The 26,526-nt window shown below is 41.2% G+C and overlaps 1 protein-coding gene and 2 long non-coding RNA genes across 6 annotated transcripts in view; 2 read left to right on the top strand and 1 right to left on the bottom strand.

Moving 5' to 3' along the window:
• Positions 1 to 1,215: 1,215 nt before the first annotated feature.
• LOC134510244 (hyaluronidase PH-20-like) overlaps positions 1,216 to 26,526 on the bottom strand; it is a 40,169-nt gene continuing 14,858 nt past the window's right edge. For 2 of the 4 annotated variants that reach the window (XM_063323302.1, XM_063323301.1), the window contains exons 2-4: positions 7,493 to 8,683; positions 5,918 to 6,007; positions 1,216 to 4,044 (exon numbers count right to left, since the gene is read on the bottom strand). In XM_063323302.1, the coding sequence (XP_063179372.1) occupies positions 3,385 to 4,044; positions 5,918 to 6,007; positions 7,493 to 8,461 (1,719 nt within the window). In that variant the 5' untranslated portion in view covers positions 8,462 to 8,683 and the 3' untranslated portion in view covers positions 1,216 to 3,384. Of the gene's footprint in view, positions 4,045 to 5,917; positions 6,008 to 7,492; positions 8,684 to 12,393; positions 12,501 to 19,545; positions 19,588 to 26,526 lie in introns of those variants that run through there. The other 2 variants (XM_063323300.1, XM_063323299.1) reach the window with 2 other exon arrangements.
• Positions 4,051 to 8,139, top strand: LOC134510248 (uncharacterized). The gene is made up of 3 exons (XR_010069543.1): positions 4,051 to 5,839; positions 5,949 to 6,039; positions 8,002 to 8,139. It is a non-coding gene; the product is annotated as an uncharacterized LOC134510248 (long non-coding RNA).
• Positions 10,168 to 16,345, top strand: LOC134510247 (uncharacterized). The gene is made up of 2 exons (XR_010069542.1): positions 10,168 to 12,286; positions 12,401 to 16,345. It is a non-coding gene; the product is annotated as an uncharacterized LOC134510247 (long non-coding RNA).

Raw genomic sequence — 26,526 nt, 5'->3', positions numbered from 1 at the left:
AGTGGGGTCTTTCTAGAAAAAATAGACAGAGGGGTCTGGGATTGCCACACATCAGGAAACATTTAAAAGTGTTAAGGGATGAAGTTAGACCAATAAGCTTTTTGAATCTGTTCCCAGCCACCTATACAATGGTTTTCAATAGGACAGGCAAAAACCTGCCAAGAAAGAACAACAAAAAAGAAATTTTCTTTCAGAAAAGATGAAATTACTGCTTAGTAAAGCAGTAATTTTTTTAAAGCCAGGCAGTAAACATTATCAGTGTTATTCTTTGAAATGAAACTCATGACCTTGTCTTAAAATCTCAGACCCCAATCTTGCAGGCTGTTTTGCTTTGGCAGAATGAGTATCTGCCAGCGCAAAGGGGCCTGCACAAGCACACTGTGAAAACCTTTCAAGTAAGTTTTAAGTGTGTATGCTTGAAGGCTGGAATTTAGTTGTCTTCTTAAAAAGATCATCGATGCTCCGTAACTGAATATGTTTTAAAATTATGTAACTGTCTTTGCTGTTTGTTGTTTGTATTGAAAAGTGATGGATAGGTACAGGTACAAATCTAATCTGTGTCTGGGAGCTGGCTAGTGCATGTTGCACACGTCTGAAATCTTCCACACGATTCTTTGCTGAACAGGGTGTCCCAGTGCAGTGCAGGGATTAAAGCAAATTTTGTTGGACTCCTTGGGATGCTAGTCACATCCTAGGCTGTCTACAAAGTGGTCTTATTGGTCTGTCTCAAAATCTCTCCCCATGTTGTTATTTTAATACAGAGAAGCAAGAAACTTTAAGGCAGGGACTTTGGAAGACACGTTTCTGTGGACAGTTTATTGCAATAGTCTACTTTCCTTTCATCTTCCTTTTACTTTTCTGCTCCTGGCTGCTCTCAAGAAAAGAAGATGTGGGATCAGGTGGATAGGTCTAATGTAACGTATCAGTTACTGCGTACCTTTATCTTTATAGTGGGCCTTGCGGATAGATTGTCTGTATTAAATACCAGGTAGATAAAAACTGTTAAATGGTAAGAGACTGGTCTGTCCGCATTCCCTGTTACTTCACTCTTTCACTTCTGCAGTTCACTTCCTCTGCATCCACTGGGAGGTCCTGGGTGCTCTGTCGCAACTCTTCCGTGTTTTTAACTTTTCATTCCTCCTTTTCTGGTGATTTCACACTTTTGTCATCACAAATGCGTCTGCTTGCTATTGCCTGGCTCATAGTCAAAAATATTTATGGCAAGACTTGTAAATTTTGTGAACCTGCAAGCTCTCGTATCACACATCTGGTGTCTTTCGGAGCACTAGATACAAACAAGCCTAACCTCAGGAAACTTTGCCAATTTGTGATTTAACAAAGCAGTGCAGCATTTGAACTAGAACTCTGTGTGTCAACATAAAACTTCAACCATGTTAAAGCGTTCTGGTGAAAAAAATAAAACTTCATATAAGTCATACAAAATATATTAAGACATTACCAGTGACGTTTCCGGTTTTTAGAAACGCTCTGATAGTTGTCACAAGTCTAGTGTGAAAGGGAAGGACCTGAGTTACAGGAATTATTCAGAAGACATACCATGGCTTTTGTTTACCCACAATCAAAAGCTTGCAGTGAAGAAACTATGTTTTTATAGAGGTAATCAAAACCAGCTGGCTTCTTTTGTGCTGGACAGTCCACTACATATGTATTTTTTATCATTATTCTACTTGGAACATCGATGGCGGAAATAGTTTTGACTTGTGGACTCAACACCATAACTGTGATGAGAAAATTGTCACTTCCTCTTGATAACTTGTTGTCCAAAAGCCATAAAACATTATTTCTGCATGTTAAATCTAAAGCCTTTTAGGCTTTAGAGAGGTTAAATCTAAACCTATTTTTCTGCAAGTCTTATGACTGACAACCTGTAAGTTCAAAGGCAGAGGACATAATATGTGTTTTCTGCTAAATTTAGGCATTAACTTCTTGTAAAGAAAGGGCTACTGTATTGAAATCCCAGGAATTTCCGTTAGTGAGGCAGGTTGTATCTGTAGGAGGTGGTGATTTATGCAGATCATGCCTAGCTTTAGGGAGTCTTTCTTAATCTATCCATGCCAGCAGCCACTCTTCACCCACCAGAAGTCCAGCTGTCTAGTAAGCATCTGACATAATCATCTGGAAAGGATATTTTATCAAATGAACTACAGTTAATTGCTTCTAAATGCTTGAACTGACTATACATAAATCATAACTGGACTCTTGATATGAAACCGGGAATGATTTTCTTCCGAGGTATCTCTGCTACTTTAACATTGCTTTTGGCAATGAAATAATATTAAGCAAATAGTCTTAGTTCCGTCAGCAGACTGAATCAAAAAGGTGGTCCTGAGATTGGGGATCACAGGCACTGGGAGTGAAGAAAGGGAGCCCCCAGGTTCCCAGCGTCGCTGCATCTTTCAACCTCCACTGCTGCATCTTCCTACGGAACAAACTGGTTTCCACCAAAGAGAATGTTGAGGAAATAGTCAGGCATAGACGAAGTTCCACGCTTGCAGGCTTTTGTCCACATGGCAGGGACAGTCTTATCCAGTTGCTAGGGCTGGCTGGACAGAAAAACTAGGATGGGCGGCCAGTGCCATAGGGAGTGCAGGAGCAGATCAGATGAGTTGTGAGTATTGGCCAAACAAAACAACTGAAAGTGAGGGAGGGGACATGCGAAATAAGAGGGAGGGCTTGGGAGAAGAAGAGGAGAAGAAAGAAAGAAAGAAGGATAAACCCCTGCGGCTCAAATTTTGAGTAACAAAGCTGTAATATTCAAAGTCAAGATGGACACTAAAGTTAGAACCGTTTGAAGAGTTATCAATAAATTTAATTAAAAGAAAAAACAGTGTCCCTGTAGATATTGTGAAAAGTGAAGAAACTTTACAGTAATCAGATAAATTTTGTGCTGCAAAGCCCCACAGATCTAAAGTTAAGCCAAATATTTTTAAGAGCTAATTTTCATATAGAATGAAATTAATTCCTACGTAGAACATCAAACCTGTTGACTGCTGAGACTCAAGGAAATCCAGTTTGAGATGTATTTAACTGGCTTAACTGGAAGTATACAAAACAACGTTATCAGCAATATTTTTTTTAATATAACTGTTAAAAATGTAAACTGTAAAAAAATATTCCTTATTCTGGATTATCCTTCCATACGGTAAAATCAGTGTATACATGCCAGTATATCTTTGGCACAAATAGTAGTTTATAGAACTAAACTGAAGAAATACATTGAAGCTGAAGTGTCACCTGTGGAATAGAAAAGGTTACCTCATACAGATAAGACCTCAGATTTGCAGCTGTTTTATACCTTTCAGGAATGATTTTTCCGTGTAAATAAAACCTTTAGAAAAGAATATTCTCACTTTTGTGGGTCATTTACATTAAGGTTCTCAAAATTAGAATGAAACAAAACAAATTAAACATCTTTGTCTTATAGGATGAAGAACTACTGAAAGTACGAGTGTCATTTGCCTCTAAATTATATCCAGTGGCAGCTGTGACAGAGTTATATTCTGCAGATGTTATATTGAATATATTATTTCCAAAGGTAGATTGAAAATCTTCTATTTCGGGATGTGTAGATAATGTCACCTTACTCTGAGAGGTAAATGAAAATACAGTTCTGTTGGACAGGATCTTTTCTTCAGAGGCTTCTATATTAGAAAGTGAATTTGAGGAAACGTGAATGCAAATATCTTCTGAAATGCAAGCATGGACGTAATGGATGTCATTTATATCAGCTGTAGGTTCACAACTGCGCCCTGCATAACAGTGGCAATCAAATTTTTCTATGAACGTTTGCAGATCCTGAAATGCTGGTTGCCCTTGCAGCATGTATTTTCCATCCTTTGTCATTTGAATGACAATATTCTCAGGGTTCAAGTGAAGATAGTCACTGGAATTCCATTTTTTCCGTGCGCAAGCACCAGCATCTTGGCATAACACTTGGCTACAGATTCTGGCTGCCATCGTGACGTTGATGAGGTATGGGGTCAAAGTCCTCCTAAGGTAGTTGTCCAGAGTCCTACAGGTGTTCTGTGAAAAGAGCATCATATCTGTGATGTTTAGTATGGAAACCATTGAAATGCTGTCGTTCTATAACAGTACCATAGTGGATGTCTGTGAATGTTTCTCCCGGGGTTTTGATAATAGTTATAACTGGTTGTTGGAACCACATTTATCTGAGAAGTTGCTATGTAGCTCAAGGATCACAGCAAATTTATGTTGGGTGGTTGCTGGAGATGTTAATGAAAAGCACTTATATCAGAAAGCAGACGACTTTAAGCTTTCATTTTATCTGTATGTTTCATGTAGCATTTTGAATCAGATGCATTTAAAGAAGTTACATGGAGGATTGAAGTTCTTTTTTATGTGTCTTGAAAGGTTTGAAAGAATCTTGAAAAAAATCTCACTTCTTCAGCCTGAACAAATATTTTTTTCTATCAAATCGTCTCTGTAAGTCTCTTCAGTTTTCCCCTGAAGTGAATAGCTAGGCTGTAGGAGTAGGAACCTTTCACGGCATTTTGGAATGGAAAGCATTTTGGGAGAATGGTCAAGTGGAAAGTATGCTAAGAGAATTGATCACTTTAATTGATCATGGAGTTGGCATATATTGTGTGTACGCTTAGCACAGTTTAATAACCAGAGACTTTGCGAACTCTTCCTTTGTTTCTGACACTATGTCTCCTTGGGGCATTGGCCTAATACCACACATAGATACAGCTAGTCCCTGCACCCATGGAGATCACTTCACTGAATCTGAGGTATACGTTGGGTTTTTGTTTTTCCTCTATGTATATATATAAAAACCCTGCCTGAAAATTTTGGTTGATGCAATTATTGCAGAACTGAGCCTCACAGTAATATTTCATTGCTGACTCTGACAGCTGTGAAAAAAAGGTGTGATTAGTTCACAAATACATAATGTGACTGGGCTGTGGAAAATTCTGTTTGCTGGCTGTGGAAAATTCTATTTGCTCATACAAATCTCAAAACTCAAGCAATAAAAATATTGCTCCTCTATGTTCTGTTATTGGGGCAAAAAAATCTTCAAGTGCAACTGATACGCTTTCTCAAAGGCGGGCACATACAAAAAAGAGTCAAAGTGGGATGATTTGGGGAATTTGACCCTTCCAGAGCTGCGGAGGTTTATTGTGCCGTGCTTTCTGTGACAGGAGGCCCAGTAGTGCTGAAGAGTTTCACTTCTTTGCTCTTAGAAGACTTCAGAAGTCTTCCCATACAGTAGTTTACTGTATCTAGCTTGCTGGGTATGAATGAGATAGGTAGTTCAAAAGATTTATGTGAACATCCTTATAAGAATGTTTCTCAAACTTTGCATTTGGCCTTCCTAAAACAAATTGGATTTTTTTTCCCCCCTCTGACTCAGATCTTTCTTACAATGAAATTAATCAAAGTACTACTTTACAACACACAGAACAGGCCAGAGCTGAAATTTCACAGACTGACTCCTCCTGGTGCTTTAAATATTATTGCTAAGTGCACCACTTGGCAGGGGGAAAAAAAAAAAAGCAAAAGCGTCTTTAAAAAATTGTTCTGGGCAAGCAGAAGTAATTTTTTCTGTACCTCATGACCAGAATGCAATGAAGATAGAAGAATTCTTTCCTTAAATTAACTAAACAAGTGCTAACTTGCCTAGAGTTATTGTGGTAGCTTGTCTGGTTACTCAGAGCCAACACTGATGTTTTAAAAGATTGAACTCTTATTCTGTGTAGTCAACAACAATATTTTTAAGCCTTAAATGTGCTTGGTTTTTAACTAGAGAAGACTGCTGGCAATATGGAGTCATCATTTTAAAAGTAGAAGATATGATGTAAGTAATCATAATGCTTTATATCCTTTTCACTTTATTACTCTTTAAAAATGTAATATAATAATTAATCTAGCATACCTTATTTTGTGTTAAATTCATATCACCCCAGATCACAATTCCAGAAGCACCCAGTGCAGCAGATTCTCCAATGGTGTTTACAAGGTCATCCTGAGAGGAAATGTGGAAAGGATGATACTAATGTAAGTAAGCTATAATGTAAGGGCAAAAGGTATAATGCATATCATAAAGTACATATCCAAAATAACTACTTTGAAGACAGCAAGCAGTTACACACGATGCAGACATTCTGCTCTCAATTACGCTATTTTATTCTGGGACTGGGTTGCACAGGTGATGCCAGAAAATGTTGCCAACTATATCCAATTTATATATGTCATCTGGTTAGAAAAACAAGGCGGTAAAACTGAGCCAGTGGTTAGGCGTATGACATACGCTCTTCCAGCCACTTTATTTTGCTGTGCTGCCTCCTGGCTGCTGAGAGTTGGTAGAACTGGTTTCAGTAATGCTGCCTGAAGCAGGCACTGGAAAGAAAGCACAGTTGTTTGGGTTTTTTTAAAACTTAATTTCAGTTACCAGAAAGTGCTAAGGCAGAAAAGTAGCAAGAGAAAGACCTTTAACCAACAGGAATCTCTTTTCTCCAGAGAATGGCTCTGGCCTTTTACAGAGATCGATTTGGGAAATTTTTTTCTGTCCAGTTCTCCTTTTAGGGTCAGCTATTAGCTCAGCCCATCTGGGATGGGAGAGGACTATGAGTAGAAAGAGAGCAAGGAAAAAACAACTTAGTAGTGGGGCACAACACATGAAAAGGAAGAATGTTAGGATTACAGGATTTAAATGGTTAACTAGGAGCCCAGCAGGGACCCTGGCAACACCCCTTCCTCCCTGAAGGTATCCTCAGAGTTGGGGGACAATGCCTGCTGATGCTCTATCCAGGATGCGAGAGTATATCAACACCAGACACAATGCAGTCACCAGGACCACAAGACCACAACCTCTAATTTCCCCTTCCTCATGGCGTGGATGACCAGGAAGAGATTCCCCAGATTGGTGGTATCTCTCATAGGGATGGTGTATGTAAAAATGTGAAGGGAAGAGTGTAGCCAGAACAGCAATAAGATGATTAGACGTTAATCAGAGCCTAACCTTGACTAACTCATGAGATGCTGAAATACCATTTAGAAAGCCATTTGAGTACAGCCGAGGACAGAATTTTTTCACAAGCTTTTAAACCTTTTTTCAGGAAAAGAAAGGCTCCCTTCTCTTGTATTTTCTTATAACCTAAAAAGCAGACATTAAGCTAACCCAGTTTTACTAATTCACTTTGGAAGAGGTTACTCAAATTTCTCTCCTCTGACTTAATGTACTAGATGTGTTTTCTAGCTTTGTAATATTTTTTCTACATGTGAGAACTACTCAGAGAATAAAAGGCTATTTGACAAATATCATGAGGAAGGTTTGAAAATAGATCTCAGCGTTCCGTTTGATTGTATTCCTTCGATGGATTAATTTAATTTTTCATACAAAATCTACACACTTTTTTTCTCATACGAGTTAGCATATTTGCTAAATAAGTGTCACCTGGTAATTTCTTTCCACTTAAATTTGAAATATTTAAGGTCTAGCTCCACTTACCTGGGAGAGATATTCCTCATATACGTCTGTGAATACTGGACGTGTATATACAAAAACTGGAAGAGGATGAGTAGAATTAGAGACATGTGAAATTCTAATGGCTTCTTGAACTCTGTTGCGAACAAAGAGTTGGGCATTTCTGGAAGATCTTAAGGCTGTCTCTAGATAGACAGATGGATAAAGTGCTGTGCTTTCCTCCCACAACCATTTAAGCTCATTATTTCTTTCTATTTCAATATCTAAACAGGTTCCTGTATAATTATGTGGGTTTTGTTTGTAGTCATAGTTATAACAGTCTGGATAAAGGTAGTATCCCCACAAACGATTTGGCTTCAATTCTATGCCCAGCTTTAAAGATTCCAACATAATTGATTTTGCTGCAGCTTCAAATTCCATTTTAGCTATATTCCTGGCTTCGGCTTCTGATAGACTGAGGTCTCTCTGCTGAACCAGTTCAATGGATTCCTGTCTATAAATGTCTTTTGATCCCCAGTTCCTTATCCACACAGGTCTCCAGTTTTCCCAGTCAATGACAGCCAATCCAAACTGTTCATCTGAAGGAATATAGAACTGGATGTCTTCTTTGGCTTTTTTCAAATGATTCTCCAGCAGTGAGAGTTGGGGGAGTCCTCCATTGAACGCCTCTCCTGTGACTTCATTTTTGTAAGGATAGTAGCCAAGTCTGTCTGGATAGAAGAGAGTGATGTTTTGCCCAATGGATGTCTTCAGTGTGCTTCCAACGAAAGAAAAAAATTCCATGTCCAGCTCCACTCCAGTCCTTTCAGTACAAAGTTCTGTAGGAGCATTCCAGATAGAAAGGAAAGGTGAATTAGAAACAAGTGGACGAGCTCTTGTCTTCAGAGATGAGCAGCAAGAAACTAGAAGAGTGGCGAACACCATACCGGATGCTATAGGATACGTACAGGTAACACAGATGCCAAAACTTTGTATTTGTCTCAGAGTTTCCATTGTAGCATGTGAAGTGACATTAGGTGCTTCTGATCAGCCAAAAATTAAATATTTTGTGGGTTTTCAGAAGGTTGTTAGTCTGTCCAAAGCTGTACCATACAGTATATTTCTTCAGATTAACACCTATTTAGCAATATTCCTTAGGTGTAAAATAGGGGTGTCCTTTATATGAGGCTTTCTGATGTTTCAGACTGCAGGAGACCTTTCAACAACTTCTGAGACCTAATGCAGAAAAAGAAACAAATGTAGGTAAAGTAAGAGATGATAAATATTTAATTTGTAACCATGAAAGAAATACCATTTGTGATTTTGAATACATTGTAATCTTTGAATAAAATTCCCTTTTGAAGGAAAAGCACAATGTATAATCGTAGAGGAAATAAACTCTCTCTATATAAAGTTGTATATCTATAAAAAGTAGACATAAAACTCACAGTAGAATGGTATCCAGTGAGTCATGGATCAGAATGATCTTGCTTGGTAGTAGTCCTGATTGTGCCAGTGACTGATGTCTGTTACCGTGAGCAGTCTCACAATGTCTTCTCTTAATCAACAGTAATCTATATGTAACATTTCTCACCTATCTCAAAATAAAGTTCTAGGTCTTAATTCACTAATTTTACAGAGCACTTAAGGGAAGATACAAAATAACAGAAAAATGGAACCTGGAATGTTCCAGTTCACGCAAGAAGACAATCCACGTACACTCATTTAACCTAGTAAGGTATCTGAAATACTATAGGCATTCTGTCTTCTGTCCAAAGCTCTTTTAAACAGGCTCAAAAGATGTGTATTGTTGTGGTATATTGCCGTCTATGTGTTGTTGGAGGCCATTTGAGATCTACAAATTAAATGACCCTAAGTCACTTAATTGCCCAGGAGTGTAATTCAGTAGGAAAGCTGAGGTTGTCCATACAGCCAACAGGGATCAGTCACACTTTTATTCAAGAACATAATGGTAGTGGTGGTAGTCATGGTGCGGTCAGCAACTTTTACACAGCAGCCCAGTAGCTAAAGCATTCCTCTGTGCAGTAACTCACCTGAATCCAATTTCCTCCTGATTTTGAAATGGTTTAAACCTGTATCTGTCACTTTCCATACAGACCTCATGATGAGGCCATAGAGTATCTAAGGAGTATATAAAAGCGTGCACAAAAATATAGGAGTCACCATGAAGTGAGCCACAGGGTGGCTGGAAATGTAAGGTCTCTGAGGACAGATTAAAAAAAGCAAACAAGATTTTGGTTTGTATTTACTGAATTCAGCTAGGATTGGAAACCACAAATCTCTGGTGCCTACATCTTCAGTTGTCTCTCTCCCGCTGGCTTTTCTATGTCTACTTAGTGTAAAATTCATAAGCAGTATGGACACAGAATTGTAGATCTCTCTTTCCCCAACAGTGCATACGGACAACAGGTTGCAGTTATTACCCATTTGCATTTTTTTCATCGTCCCTCTGGATGCATGATTTTTCTTTAATTTGTTTCAATAAAGTGGCAGAATGCCTTCATCCATCAAATTGTTGCATACCCAGAAAGGCTCGACAGTATAATGAGAGGTTGATGGAGACTTGAACCTTCTTAAATCCAGCCTCAAGCCAGGTTCACAGCAGAGATTGATTGAGATTCCCTGCGTGTTCACTGAGTTTGATCGCATCTGAACCTATAGAAAACTCCAGATTTGCTCTGATTGGGGGAAAAAAGTATGTGTGAAAGGAGCTATCACGGGGGGAAAAAAAAGGAAAAAAAAAAGAAAGCAGCGTGACTGATAGCATAGCAGCATAGCTTCTGCCAGAATGGTGAAATCTAGACCTTTGGGGGACCAAAACAATGAAAGAATCTATGTCAGCAAATGGACCACATCCTGCCTCTGGTCACAGACATTAACACTGCCTAGAGATGATTCTGGGATTCTTCATTCAAGAATTAGCTTGCCTTTTCTGAGGAGGAAATCAAGGACAGACATAAAAGTTGTACTGAAGGAGGAGATCTGTAGGAGTTGTTTCACAGAGGAGGGGTTTTGTATTACAGGGCTCCTCAGAAAGTGCCAGAACCCAGACACTTAGCATCCCAGATTAGCAAGACTGTTTATCAGACCCCACTTTGCTTCTTCCTCATCCATTACTTCGGATGCCAACAGGCAATAGGGATATTTTCCCTTTTATTCTTTTTATTCTTTTTCTTCCTGGGCATGCTGCCAGCTCTTGGTCATCCTGTCAGTGGAGAAGCACAGAGCTGCTAGCCATTCCTTGTGCCGGGTCCCCAACCTAGCTGAGGAGGGAACAACAGCCAATTCACTTCTCTTGGCTTAGAGGTGCCAGCACATGTGAATGAAGCTGGTTACTCAAAGACACAAGCACGCATAGCTGAAAGACTGGCAAACAAGCACCCATGGCAAGGATTCTTGGAAGAGGGTTTGGCAGCAGAGGAGGAATTTTTTTTTTCAAAACAGAAGCTTATAGTCCGGGAGTAGGAAGTGCATGTAGAAGGAACAGAAAGTACATCCGAGCAGTATCACACATCCCTTCAGAACTCATCTGCAGGTGTATGAAACAGGTGAGGAAGGCAAGCAAAATGTACCATAGGTGGTGAGGTGCAACATACAGTAGAGCTGGAACTGCAACAGCTTCCTCCCACCAGCCATGACAGCACCTCTGTCTCCTCAGTTGCACTGCCCCTGAGCCCCTGGAGCCCAGTTTCTGACCGTAAGTCAAGGAACTTAAAGTACATTCTCCATTTTGTACCAGGAACGCACCTCTTTTCAGCTAGGATTTTGGCCCTGTCATCCTCATTCCCTCAACATATTGATACAAAGTGCTTTTGTGCCACACTTGAGTGTCCGCAGTGTTATGTGCACACCTGCGAAGAGTTCTCTCGTGGTTTGCAAATAGCTGAGCTCTGGTCAAATGTAGTTCTGCACTTTTTTATTTGGTTTAGCTTTCCCCCCCTCACTCCTTTACAGCTGGACTTCCTGGCACTGATGACAACCCTTTGAGCCTGGCAGTTCAGCCAGTTTTTGGTTTCACTATCCATTTATGTAGCTTGTACTTAATCAGTGAGAATGTTACAGGAGACAGTGTTGAAAGCCTTGCCAAAATCAAGATCAACAAAATCCCCTGCTCTCCTCCAAGAGGAGACTAAGCCAGTTGTATCCATGTATGTCCACTAAGCCAGTTGTATCTTTGTAGAAGGCTGTCAGGTTGGGCAGGCATGATTTCCTCTTTGTTAATTCATGCCGACTACTTCAAATCACGTTCTTGTCCTTAATGCTTGGAAATGTTTTCCAGAATTATCCGCTCTGTCAACCCCCCAGGGATTGAGGTGAGGCTGGGCTGACCAGCTTATAGTTTCTAGGATCCTCCTTTTTCAAGATCAGAGTAACATTTGCTTTCTTACACTCCTCAGAACCCTTCCCCAATCACCATGTCCTTTCAAAGATTATCAGGAGTGGCTTTACAACAACATCAGCCAGCTTCTTCAGCACATACAGCTCCTCATAGGCACATACAATCGTGCCCCATGGACTTGTGTGTGTCCAGTTTGTTTAAATGTTCCCTAACCTGATCCTTCTGCAGCGGAGGTAAGTCTTTCTTCCTCCAGTCTTTCCCTTGGATTTAAGGAGCCTGGGATCCCAGAAGATCAGTCTTTCCAGTAAAGACTGAGGTGGAAAAGCCATTGAGTAACTCTGCCTTTTCCATGTCCTTTACCACTACATCTCCTGCCCCATTCAGCACTGTGCCCATGGTTTCCTTGGTCTTCTGCTGCTGATAAACCTGTAGAAGCCCTTCATGTTGCCCTTCACATCTCTTACCACACTAAACTCCAGGTGGGCTTTGGCTTTTTTAACCCCATCCTTACACTCTCAGACAGTGTCTCTGTATGCCTCCCTGCTCACTTGTCCCTGCTTCCACCTTATATGTGCTTTCTTTTTACCTCTCAGTTTTGTCAGGAGCTCCTCCTGCCTTTGCTTGATTTTCTGCATGTGGAGATGAACTGGTTTTGAGCTTGGAAAAAGGCACTCTTGAAAATCAACCAGCTCCTGGACCCCTCTTCTCTCCAGAGCTGTCTCCCATGAGATTCTCCCAAGCTGATCCCCGCAGACTTCAAAGTGCATTTTCCTTAAGGGAGTGGTTGTGATCCTGCCATTTGACTTGTTCCCTCTTTTCAGAATCCTGAACTCCACCATCTCATAGTTGCTGCAGCCAAGACTGCTCCCAGCCTTCACCTTCCCTGTTTATGAGGTCCAACAGAACATCTCACCTTGCTGGCTCCTACGTTATCCAAAGTGACATTTCTTGAGATGGTACAGACTGAGACTTCCAGGACAAAATAAAATAATTCCATACAGAAATTGTGAGAGAAAATATTTTTCACTTATGTAAATACAGCTTGATTAAAATGAAATAAAATTATCACACATAAAGAGCTGATGTATGCTCATATTTGCCAGGACTGTGATCCTTTATGTAATTGGTTTTGTCATAACAAAATGGGATCACCTAAGAAAGGAGCTGTAGGTGTAGTTCAGATTTTCTTATGCCTCTTGCTCTGGTTATGAAAGATTTCTTGTCTCCAAGTCAGAAAACTACATGATGCAAATTTTATTCTTTTTAAGCTTCTTTTATAAGTGGGTTTTAGTAACAGGCTGATTTGATGTAGAAGAAAAGAGAAAAGCATTGTTTAGAATACTATATTTACTGGTTTAGCTAGAACTCATTTATTATTGGCTAATCTTGGAAAGTTTGGTTTAACTGATTGTTGGGAAATGGTTCTCCTCCGAATCTTGCTGTAATGTACTCTGCTGGGTATAAGTTAATAGATTCTTTTACCTGATAGCTTCCAGTTAAAAGGATTGCCTTTGGCCCAGCCTAACAATGACAGCTCTGATAAATGCTACTCTTTTCAGTCTCCTTGAATGTCAGTCTAAGTGAGCTGAGTCATAAAGCTGCCCTTGTCTTTGTCAAAAAGTCAATATCTTTACAATATATTAACACTAATTGCCCTGGGGCCACCTGACTAGAAGTACATACTGATGGATCTAAATGCCCTTAGTCTAGGGAAATAGCTTATGCTTTACATTTTCCCGAATTTGGCATTTGTAAAGGTTATGTATTAGAGGAAATCATATGAATTTTCTTGGTTTAATTATTTCATCATTTTTCACTGCATAAACTGGACTGCAGAAACACACACAATTGAAAATGCAAGTATGCTCCTGTATTTCGGTAGCTACGCAGTCACAGATCTGGGCCATGACACATGACCCTGAAAAAAGATTCCCCATTTGGCCAAAGACAGAAACTAAAAGGGAGAGGAGTATGATATATGTGCTTGAACTTCACACAAATATTATGCATCACAACCAGATGACGTTTCTCATCAAAAATCATTAATTAAACTGTTTGACATATATTCAGCAAGTGCCACTAAATGTTAGAAGAATTCAGCTTTAGGCTTTTTATGAAAATTGGACATTAGAGTCCATGTTTAACCTTGAAATAATTAGACTTCGCTTAGTCAAGTCAGATCTGCTAACATTAAAAATAAACTTAAGCCAATAAGCACAAGCAGTATCTGACATTCTTTTGTTAATAATCTTAACCGCACTTCTCAAATTTCAAGCAAAGTCCATAAAATCTCACACTTTTTGTGTTCTAGTTTGACCACTGAGAAAGCAGGGGTGCTGTTCCTGACTTCTGAAGGAGAACATGAGTGTTACTGTGGGATCTGGTTGAACAACATCATGTAAGGACACTTCTGAGCCTGAGATCATCAGTATAACTATCAGATTATAGATAGTGTAGTTTTCAAATGTTTATTAATTGCTTCTTGCATTGCAAACAACGTGTGTGTGTCACTGCCTGCTAATTAACGACAGAAAATAATAACCGATGTGAAATTACATAAAAAATGCTGATGTGAAAATTGGTTGGTCTTTTCCCTGTGCTGAGGAAAATATGGGTATGAAGTTTTGCATGTGGAACTGCTCTTTTCTTTACATTAAAGTCTCTAAATCCCTGTGGTATAAAATACGGGGTGAAATGTGCAGATGGCGCTGGAATATTGAAGATTTAGTCCCTATTCTTTCATTTTCATATGAACACTAGCTACGTTCATGTAAAAGTAACTCAACATTACAGACAAAATATGGTACTACAGTGTGACTTTGTAAGTTGTTGTTGTGTTGTATCTTCCTTTATCTGAAGGCTGTGAAAATACGAAGTTGTGAAAGATATCTAAAGATTCAATTCCAGTTTCTGTGAAGAGATCGGCACTGATTAAGTCCTAAGGAGAAATAGAATAGACTTCTAAGGAGCAGAGCAGCAGACATAGGATATGTTTAATTAAGCATTATCATATTTAAACCTGGAACCTGAAGCAGAATTCAAAGCTTCTTTTTTTTTAAAAAAAAAAAAAAGAAGTACCAGCAATACTGATACAGTCCATAGACTTAGTTTCTCTGAATAGGATCAAAGCAGCCCGCACTGCTAACAAAGAGCTGTCTGAGGTCAATATTTGTATTTTCCATGTATCAGTGGAAATATTTCATGTGTCTCTCATCCCTCCTGCCCTGTCCTTGGCTGCCCCAGGTGGTGCTGTTGCAAGAAATGGCACCATTCTCTTCCATTCTGTTCTGGAGGGGGCCGCCTTCTGGATGAAGGGAACCATATTGCTGCTGGAACTCAAATTTAGAGGGGATTTAAACCCTCCTGCTTTTTTTAGAGGTGCATGTCCTGGGCTAGAGGCTGGCTGTTCATTATAAACAGGTGTCAGAGTCATGAAACAGCCACAGAAGAAAGGGAAGGATAACCTTGTAGTTACATTGCATTCCCTACTCGGGTCATTTTGGCGTTTCTAAAAGAGAAGGCAATGATACTCAATTAACACAAACACACGCAGGTGTTGTGAGGGTAACATTAACACTTGTGAGGAATAGGAAGCTGCTCAGAAAGAAGCTCCACCTCTGGAATTATGAACCATCTGCGCTGCGTAGTTCACAGCAAGTTTAACCTAATTGAACATTAAGTGAGAAGCATGGTCTTTGCGTAGTAGGATGTGGCCTTGTTATGAATGCTTTAGGCTGCGCTTGTCTATAAAGCCAGAATTTGGTAAGCACTTACTTTGACAGTGGTTTTTAGAACTCCACCCTCACTTCAGTAAAATCTTCTCAACTGGGCAAGGGCAGCTGCTTATGAGGCCACCTAATGGATTGTTCAGGTTAAAAATACCTCAGCCAAAAGAAAAGAGAGGGAGGGTTTTTTTATGACTAAGTACATGAACCAGCAAAACTGGCTAGTTTAGCCAGCGTGTCTGATTCAAGAAGTGCTTGTCAAACTACACCCCGGTGCTGTGGCTGTCCTTATCATCAAGAACTGCCAAACCACCTCTTTCATCATCGCTTACTCCCATTCTTGAGTTCTGAGTACAGGGCAATGAGTGCATGAGGATCTGAAGCCTGAGAAAACCTCCAAACAAATGTCTGTGCTGGCATTCCGAACTGTTGCCTGTGGAAGAAATCAAAATAAGCCAATGATTCAAGGTCAGGAGCTGAGCATCCTGCTTGTAGACAGCCCTCCTTAAAAATGTGTATGCACAAGATTTAGTCAAGCTACTATTCAGTTATTTAAATTTGAGTCCACTATATGTTTTTACTAATATGTCCCAATTATTTTTTATAGTTTTATGATGATTACCGCAGTGTTCCATGACTAATTTCAAATGTTAGGAAAAACTCTATTCTCTCCATTTTAATTTTTTTCTCTTCCAAGTTCTAATTCTCAATTTTATAAAAATTCTTAATATCCTGACAGCCTGTTTATTGTCGTTCTAATTTGTTTTTTAGCACGTTAGCCAAATAAACTGTCTGAACACATTTCCAAGAGTATTTGGAAAATTTTCTTTGCTGTATTGTGTATAATTAGGCTTGGCAGAACTCACATTCTGTAATGACAGTTTCCATTGCAGAGGAATCAGGGACAAGATAAAGAGTCCATCATGTGTCACTTTGCAGAGTATTCCGTCTCACTAAGGTTATTCTGCAGAATGGTCACTGTCTGCTGAATCTCTAGTGCTTTATGGCAAAACAAATCCAAACCCACTCTCTCTAGCAAGATTTGAAATCATTAAAAATATGCATTACTAGTCAATATCATATGAAAAATATAGTCATACATCTACCACTAATATCGATTAGTATACAGCTAATTAAAGCACAGATGAACCTGGGAGCATGTTTGGATCACATTCCTGTACTACACTACTACTACCCTGGCATAGAATATTGGGCAAGTCACAACCCAATTTTTAAAAGCAATTAGTGGTTTTCTTTGCTTGTTCTTAGTTAAATATTTTTCACTGCATCACACCGAACCCTCTTGAATAATTCTAATTAGAAGACTTGAAATAAAACAATTAAAAACCCAACCCCTATTTTCTCTGGTTTAGCCTTCCACATGTTCTTTCTTCTGACTGCCTGACAAAGTCATAGGCAAAATTTTCATTGATTCCCCTATTCTATGGAACATCGACTGAGGAAATTAAATAATCTTTGAATGGCTTCATCAAGATCATGCTTCGAAATTCCACCTAAGATGCCCTACGTGGTTTGGTTTTTTTGCAACAGTATCTTGTATTCCACTACCATTGTAAACTCTTTTGGACAGCAGTTTTCACGAAGAGCTGCCGTGCAGATGACTGCACATTTGGACTTACAGTACAAAACCAGGCTTCCTCAGCGATTTACTAGATCTTCTCAGTGAGCTCTTCCAAGCAAAATATTGTTATACCTACAAGTGTGTAACGGGTACCAAAAGGAGCCTATAATACAGAGGATGTATGTTCATCGTTCCCCATAGGAGTATTGTTTTGAAAACCAGAAATCTGAACTGAACATAAAAATACGCGATATTCTTTCCTTCTAAGCCTTCACGCACCACGTAAATAACTGCAATACATTTCTGGTTAAAGCAGATGCCATTTCACATCTGTGTTAAAAATACATTTTTGCGCCCCCTCCCCAGTCATTACCCTGTTGTAGGGATTAATGTGAAAAAATTATCTACACTATAGAAAAATAGCTGTGCCTTTGGAAGAAGTGAGAGTGTTCCGGAGGACGTCTGCAGAAGAGACAGAACTTGGTTTTTGCTTAGTCCTTGGAAATAATGCAGTTTTAAAATTAACACAGCAGCCAATTCCAAATGTGAAACTGTTTCAGTCGCAAAATTATGCTCTCTTTTTTTGAAAAAAGAGGATCTTTTGAGAAAGATGATCGTGATGTTCCCTTTTAAAAGTAGGGGAGCAGATGTATCCCTGGAGTAAACCCAACCTGCACAAATTAAACTGTTCCTGGATTTTCAGTAGCAGAGCTTCATAGCTAGAGCAACAGGAGGCGGAGGCAGGGGAAATAGATAAATGACTAAATCCTTGGAAATAAATATGTATTATTAACCTCAGTACCAGCTTATATATTAACATCTGTCTTCACAGCATGTGGTTTCAAGTTCTTTTTTGCTATACCTGAATGCTCTCTCTTTTAAAACTTCCACTCCCGGGACTGTAATTCATTCCATATTCCTTTCTCCCACATGACTGTATATAAATAAATACAATCGGAGGAAAATATGAAACTGCAGTAAAGAAATGAACGTTCCCTCAAGAATAATTTCTCTTTCCTACAGTGTCCCTTTTCACCTGCTGTTTCTTCACAATCCTCATAGTCTTTTGTTATTTTGATAAACCTCCTAATAGCGAGGAGCCGGTGTAATTGCCACCCATCCCTGGAGATAAGCGAGAGAGAGAGATGGGTAAGCAGATGTCAGTCTCAAAACAAAGGTGAGTACAAAGCTATGCAGAACACTGGTGATTTATAAAGGAGGCATTAGCATTATCGAGCCCTGTTTTGGGAAACGGTTATGCAAAGAATTAACAGTTTCAACTGAAAAGAAGAAAGGAGCGGTTGGACCTGCCTGAGCAAGCAGATTAGCATAACCCTTGGAGAAAGCCTAAGGAGAAGGATTTGCAGTGAGGGAGCTGGAAAGCAGAGGCTTTGCAGCTCTGAGCAAACAGCAGTTTCTGTTTGGACCTGCCTCTGGTGCGGTTCTTACGAACAAACAGCTGGGATACCCTACCGCGCCACCTCTGCTAACTGAAATAATGTGCGAACCCTCACAAATTTGGGCTGAACAGCGAAGTTGAGAGACAGTGAAGCCTACTGTTTTTAAGGGTTAAAGGCCTTATGTCTTGCATGCTGAGAGAGTGAGTTTGGACCACTCGCCATGGGAGCTGGGACTCGAACGGCATGTGCCGTTCAGGCCTGGCTCTCGTCGCCCGTGTCCTCACCTTCTCCGAGGCTTCTCCTCCTTGGAGGCTTCAGTAGAGACCCACACCAACCCACACCTTGGGCAGAGACTGCCCAGCATGTGCTCAATTGTTTTTAAGCAACTCTGACTCAAACCTCTTGTCTCAGGTATTTTGTGGATTGCCTTGCCCGTCTATAGCTTCATATAAAAATAACTATTACACTGCAACGTATAATTTACCTGAGTTGAAAGTTCAGGTGTCTTTTCTTTCACTCCTGACTAGAAGCATTCACTAGGGACAAATAACTTCTTACTAAACTTCCCCAACCATAAGTTTATTCCAGGAGACTCCTAAAGATACGAAAATCCATATTAGACTACTCTTCCCTATTCCCACCCCTAGAGAAAAATTGCCTAGACTAACAACTTAACCTAGAAAGCTTGAAACAAGTGTTATTTAATGGAAAATCGTTTTAGCAATTTTGTTGATACGGAGACATAGATTTTACTCAATACCTATTACAGCTGTATAGTTACAGTTTATAAGTAATCTTTTGTGTGTGTAATAGTTCAATGAATCACTTGGAATGAAAAAAAAAAAGTTAAAACATGCTGAGAGAGAAATAGGTGATGGTATCACACATGGTTCGTAACAGCGGTGGTTACACCTCGTGATTCCTGACAATCTCTCTGGAAAGTCCTGCTGAAATTTACCTTCCCTCGCTGAGATTTAAATTTCAAAACAGTAAAAATTTAAGCAACGTAAAAATAAGAAGTAAATACTCACCTACATGATTCCACAGGTCGGGGCTTGCTGGAGTGAATGAACGGGTGAGTGGACAAAATAATTATCCTTGTCTGGAAAGGCAGGGCTCTGGCCCAGCCAATTGGGGTTTGTCATTTGGTGAAAACCTTAGCATAATTACAGGGTACTCGGTTGAAGGTGTCTCCTGCCACAGCTGATTGCAGTAAGTAGTATGACAACACATTACCTGTCAGAGATCTTACACCATGTTTTACAGTCTGCTGAACAAATGCCAAACCAATGCTTTGAAAGAGATCTCTTTTTTTTCTAAAGTAAGAAATATTTTATAGTTTGACTTAATTTTGCTTTTTGATGCAGCAGTGGTTTGACCAATGGGGTTAAAAGTTTTTTTCATGGCTCTGGAGAAATGGGGTAGGGAGGAGCAAAACTGCATTCTGTGTTGCCGAAGCGTAGAGTACCCCCAGGCGGTGCATCCATGTGGGGTGTGAAACCATGTCACAGGAGGAGATCCTCCACTGGAGTGGATACTGAGGTTGCTAAGCTTGGAGGTCACAGAACTGAGCACCGCGTTTGGCCCTCTGGTTGCTCGCATAGAGATTCAGGCAAGATCACTGGAGCATCCCTAGCAGATGCTGATGTAGGGTTTGTTAACACCTACATTGGAATGGAATGGAATAATAGACTATTTTCAGTTGGAAGGGACCTACAAGGCTCATCTAGTCCAACTGCCTGACCAGTTCAGGGCTGAGCAAAAGTCAAAGCATGATGGTAAGGGCGTTGTCCAAATGCCCCTTAAACACTGACAGGCTTGGGGCATCGACCACCTCTCTAAGAAGCCTCTTCCAGTGTTTGAGCACCTTCTTGGTGCTTCCTAATGTCCAGTCTAAACCTTCCCTGGCGCAGCTTTGAACCATTCCCACGCATCTTGTCACTGGATACCAGCGAGAAGAGCTCAGCACCTCCATCTCCACTTGCCCTCCTCTGGGAGCTGTAGAGAGCAATGAGCTCACCCCTCAGCCTTCTTTTCTCCAAACTAGGCAAACCCAAAGTCCTTAGCCCTTCCTCATAGGACATGCCTTCCGGCCCTTTCCCCAGCTTTGTTGCCTTCCTCTGGATTCATTCGAGAAATAAAGGTAATTAAACAACCTTCCACTACCTGTCATTAAGCTCCTAGCTCTGATTACGATCCCACAGCACTTTGGGTTGAGGGCGTCCCACAGCAATGGGACGGCGGGCAGTGCCAGGGGCAAGAGCCGTTTTGAGCTGTGGACCCTCTGTTATACGGGCAGTATGGCAATTTAAAACTGTTTCTTTTCTCCCTCGGCATAAAATCAATTTTGTCTTTGGAAGTGATTTCAGTCTCAAGACTTCCATTTCAATATTGAAACATTTTTTGTCATTTTAGATGTCATACATCGTTTTCTTTGCGTAATATTTTTACTAAGCTTTTGGTACTCCATGGCATATCCTTCTTAAATGTCTATAGTGATAAATCCCAAAAATGACAAAATAGTCAAAATACTCTGTTACCTTATTTTTTAAAGTCAGCAGAATAAAAATTTAGAAAAAAAATCATTTAAAAATAATAGTTTATAAAACTATACTAAAATTATGAGACAGCAGTTTGCCATGACGAAGAAAGATGGAACAGAATTTTTCAAAATATGTATTTTCACATTATCATTCCTCAGTGATACGCTACTGTACTTTTATTTTACATATGAATTTTACACCAATATTGATTGGTAAAAGTCTAGAAAAAGTGTAAATAAAGCTTAGGAATTGTAAATGTTAATGCTGAAATTTGTTTTTGTTTGGGTTGAATTCCTGCACCTGCTATTTTTGTAAAAGAAAATACTATCCTCCTCCATGGAAAATATGGAGCCAGCTTTATGTGTCAGAAGAAGAAAGAAAATAAGATACACAATAATGAGACGATGTAGGTCAAATTACTGTTGAGAGACCAGCAATAACTGTTTCAGCCCAAGCTACAGACTACAAGGCTTTTCCACTTGACCTATAGCAGCGGTTTTCTCTCCTGTAACGTTGCATCTTTATGGTACAGAATCCACCCCACAGGAGTCTTATGGCCAGAATCCCATCCGGCATCTTTACCATTCATTTTGTGGTCTATCATCCACTTCCCTAGTCAAATAGGAATTTCCTCCCAGAATAAGCCAGCCCCGGCTGGCTGCAGTATTAAATAAGTGAAATAATTCTCAACATTTGAAGGAAGCATTGTTGTGCTCAGTGGAAGTGATGTGTGGAATAAAATAAAGTCAAGGAGCCTGAGGAGATATGGAAATGGGTCTGCAGAGGTATGGAAAACAAAAGAAAAAGAAGAGGTGTAGAGAACTATGACCAAATCATTCTTTACACATCATTAACCTACTAGTTTGTCTCAGACACCTAGTGACATCCCCTCTGGCTTCTATCATCAAACTATTTTGGCAGAAAAGGACCTGGGGGTTCTAATTGACAAGCGGCTGAACATGAGCCAGCAGTGTGCCCAGGTGGCCAAGAAAGCCAATGGCATCCTGGCTTGTATTAGAAATAGTGTGACCAGCAGAAGTAGGGAGATGATTGTCCCCCTGTACTCAGCACTGGTGAGGCCACACCTTGAGTATTGTGTCCAGTTTTGGGCACCTCAATACGAGAGAGATAACGAGGTGCTGGAGCGAGTGCAGAGGAGGGCAACGGAGCTGGTGAAGGGCCTGCAGAATAAATCTTATGAGGAGCGATTGAAGGAGCTGGGACTGTTTAGTTTGAGGAAGAGGAGGCTGAGGGGAGACCGCATCACTCTCTACAACTACTTGAAAGGACATTGTAGAGAGGTTGGTGCTGGTCTCTTCTCACAGGTAATTAGTGACAGAACAAGAGGGAATGGGTTCAAGGTGCAGCAGGGTAGGTTTAGGCTGGACATTATGAAAAAATTCTTCACAGAAAGAGTGGTCAGACACTGGAATAGGCTGCCCAGGGAGGTGGTGGAGTCACCGTCCCTGAATGTGTTTAAGACTCGTTTAGATGTGGTGTTAAGGGATATGGTGTAGGGGAGAACTTTGTAGAGTGGAGTTGATGGTTGGACTCGATGATCCCAAGGGTCTTTTCCAACGTAAATGATTCTATGATTCTATTCTATGACTCTATTTCTTTCAAAACAAGACTTGCAGTCACTGGAACAGAAGGTTTCCAACCCCAGAACAAATCCAGCAGAGGGGTGGTCTGCAAATTACTCATGCCAGTACTCGGGCTTCTCCGTGGGCATTGCCCTGTATTAAGAACAGCCTCGCTGTCCACTGAATGTGTCCCCTGCTGAGGCTGCCAGCAAAAGTGTTAATTTTGTTTGTGTTTTTACAATGTGGACATCTGTCCATTAGCAACTGGAGGAGAGCCACCACTGTCACGCCCCACAGCTGCCAGCCCATCAGCAGACACCAACAATTTCCAGTTGCTACTGAATGAGATGGATTCAACCCAATAACCTGGTGCTAAATGTGCCTGTGCTCCTCCAGGGCTCTTGGGTGGCTCCTGATTTCACTTTGATATAACACCACAAATTGGAAGGTGTTCCTGCTGGCTTTGGGGCAGCAGGAGAAGATGGAAAAATAGAAAAGCCACAGCTGGCAGCTAATAAGAGAGGAGAGGTCTGAAGCCAGATGGGAAGAGAAGCTGTTAAAGATATGCAAATACCACCCAGTTTATATCACTGAATGCTACAAATAAAAAAAAAAATATGGTGTGTACTGTGCAAAGGCAGAGGTGGCCCAAAGCTTCTCAGCAGTGTAGGCAAAAAATTAACTCTTGCTGCCCCAAGAATGAAGGATGGAGGAATTGATCCCATTATTAAGCAGTGGCAAAACTCAACATTGTCATTTTGGCAGAAGTGGTTGCAAGGCCAAGGGTGATCAGGGCGAAGGGAGACAGGGGGCTGAGCGGAGGATGTGATGCCTCCCTTCCCTTCTCTCCACACCTCCCCTGCTCTCCAGCCACTCTGATTCCACCGAGATGAATCCCACCTCCCCGGCACTTCATCTCACAGCACAGCGAGGCATTAAGGCACCCGTACCCTGTTTCTCAGCAGCTGTCATCTGAACCTCAGTCACACATGCCAGATCCTACCCTGCACACTCCATATCCCCTTCTCCTAAGCCCACTGTTCACGAGGTCCCCTTCTCTTTCTCTATTCCCGCACAGTTCGGGACTCCCGACCTCCAATCTTCATTTCTCCAAAGTGCCCATCTTAACCTCCACACCCCCCAGGCAGAAGGATCTACTCTATAGTACGCTCACCCACAATGTTTGTGGGACAGAGCCTGTCCTCCAGCGTACATCCCTCGGGATCCCTCATCCTTCAGCCCTTCGCCATATGGAGCTGACTCCCCTAACTCACTCCCCGGATTCTTGATGGTGGTGTGCGTTGCCCTCACCCAGGCAGCGTTGTGTCCCTCGCAGGCAAACTATGGGAGCTCAGGTTGCACCAGTAGTTTTGGTTAGCACCACATATGTTTGGCATGCCCTGTGCGCACCTGGGATTCGCTTTCCACACATAGACATGGCTTTGTCACAAGCCTTTGTCACAATTTGCCACTTCTTTCTCTTTAGTCAAGATTTTCTAGATATTTTCCACAGCACTTTGTCAGCTCCAGCCTAAAGAATTCAAACTGCTTTTTGGAGAACTGTGGCTTAACTTCACCAAACCCCCCAGCTGGTAGAGGGTTCAGCTACCCACTGAGGTGGGCCATCATAGGCAACTATCACCTGCGTTCTCTTCTGCTTGAAGGAGCCACTTTAGGTGCTAGTGAAGCTGCAAGTCCTACTTTCTCTAGGACTGCGGTCCGCATGAGATCTATCAACAAGCACATGCTGTGGGCATCCTCAAATCTTACTCTCTGAGCATCTGCGTCAGGGATCTGACCTGAACTCACATGGGCTCGTTCTGGCCTTTGTCACCAGGTTTTCCTACTGCAGAAACCAGGGCACTGGGGAAGAGACATGGAAATTGGAGCACCCCCATGCCTTGCCCCAGGATGTAGGTTAAGCATATAACAAAAGCAGGGAGCTTGGGAGCATGCTTGTCCTACAACCTGAGAGAATATTTTCCTTCCTACGTGTGCATAAACTTTCCAGGTGGAAGCATCTCCTGAATGCTGGCAAGACAGGGGGTCTGAGCGCCAGAGCCCTCTTTGTGTTACAGGATGTCAAGTCATTCTGAAAACTCCCCTTCTCCTCTGTGCCATTTGACTGCCCTGTGGGTATGTCTGTACCATGAAATGGAGCCCAAAGAAGAGTTTCCTCTCATTTCCAAATAAAGCAGTTCACCTGCACGGTACAATGTGGTGCAGAGACACCAGCCTGGGTCCTCAAAGTGGTAAAGCATGAAAAGCTGCAGCCTATTTATTCGGCAGTGAAGGTTTTTAGTTTGCCTGGACTACTTTTGGGGCCTGAGCTGGTCTCTCTGTGAGACGGTTCTGCACTGCACCTTCTAAGCCTAAAAGCCCACGTGGATGGAAGCGGCAGGTCTCAGTCCCGCGCTCGGTTTTGCAGAGCAGCTTTGCTGTTGCTGTGTCTGCAGAGCTTCTAGTTTGGACACAGCACCACACTCCTGCAGTTGCGATTTTTCCTGTTCTGGCACATTTGCGTATGCAAGGCTGCCTCTGACTTGTGCTCCTCTGTGCAGGCTAAAGAAATCCTATGATGGGCAGCACGGCTCTCCCCTGGGAGGCCCCCCACGATGTGGCTTGCACTCAGCGCCTTCCAGGACTCAGATCTAAGCTTTTAAAGGCAACATAGAAGGCTCTTTTGCCTTTTCATTTCATTTTTTCCCCTCCAATTTTGAACTAACTCATTTTAGTTTGAGAATGACATATCCAGTTTACATTTAAGCCTTTCTAATCCCTTGCCGAGCTGCCATGACAATAGGCACTGTAAAAATTAGTAAATAAGAATTTTCTTTTTTACCTGATTGCCTTTCATGTCTCATTGTCTTTTATGTCAATCTATGCCAAGGCACTTTCAAGTTATATCTTCAAATGTGAACACTAAAAGCAATCTGAGTGAAATGGTTTTATGTCAAGAAAGATATATTCCTGTGTGCCATGTGTACATATTGAAAGCAACAGCTTTAATAAAGGAGTAAAGAAGGAGACGCCCTTCCCTCGCCCAGTTCAAGTGCAAAAAGGTTTGGGATACTAAGCTCCAGCTTAAACCAGTGGCAATAGCACAGGATGCTTCTGAAGCTTATCTAGTCCCAAATTCTCATGGATGAAAATCCATACAGCGCAGGTAGCTCTGGTGCATTTATGTGAATTTATACCGATGAGCCAACGTTCATTGATACAGTGGACATTTGGGATCGTGCCTTTAGCAAGAATAAGCCCACTGGCCTATTCACGTGCACTGAGGTGGATGTCTAGAAGAGGATCCTTTCCACACGGACAAGTTCAAAGCACACATGGGGAGAAGACAGTGGAGCACACAACCTCGCCACAACAGCACAGAAGAGGAACTAGACCCCTCCGCGTCCTTTCCTTTGCAAAGACTGGAGACTACAAAGAGCACTTACCAGTCTTCCCTGTACTCCTAAATTCTTGCCACTTCGGATACCAGGACCACTGGATCCCAGCAAATCTTACTTCTTGCTCTCAGCTGCCAGACTTTACTTTTTTGTGCCCGACTGTGTCTTATGGGCCGGAACCTTTCTTTTCTGTTACGGAAATATAATTCACCTGGAAGCCATTCACATGGAAGACATGCAAAATCCATGTTAATGTTCTCCACCCACATTTTTCTAAAATACTAATGATTTTCTTAAGCATGCCATAGTCACAGAGAATAACATGCGGTAGAAAATATCACATATGATACTGACGAGGAATAAACCATCTTTGGTAAATGGTATTGACCTCCACCCCAAACACGGAGACATCACTGCCCCAAGCAAAGCCACAGGCAAAGCTCGTGAGGGAGGAGGCTTTGTTTCCTGGCTATTGCTTTGCGACAGGT

Source organism: Chroicocephalus ridibundus, chromosome 1 (genome assembly GCF_963924245.1).
Source record: "Chroicocephalus ridibundus chromosome 1, bChrRid1.1, whole genome shotgun sequence".
Taxonomy (NCBI): Eukaryota; Metazoa; Chordata; class Aves; order Charadriiformes; family Laridae; genus Chroicocephalus; species Chroicocephalus ridibundus.
This window is presented reverse-complemented; position numbering and strand designations above follow the sequence as displayed.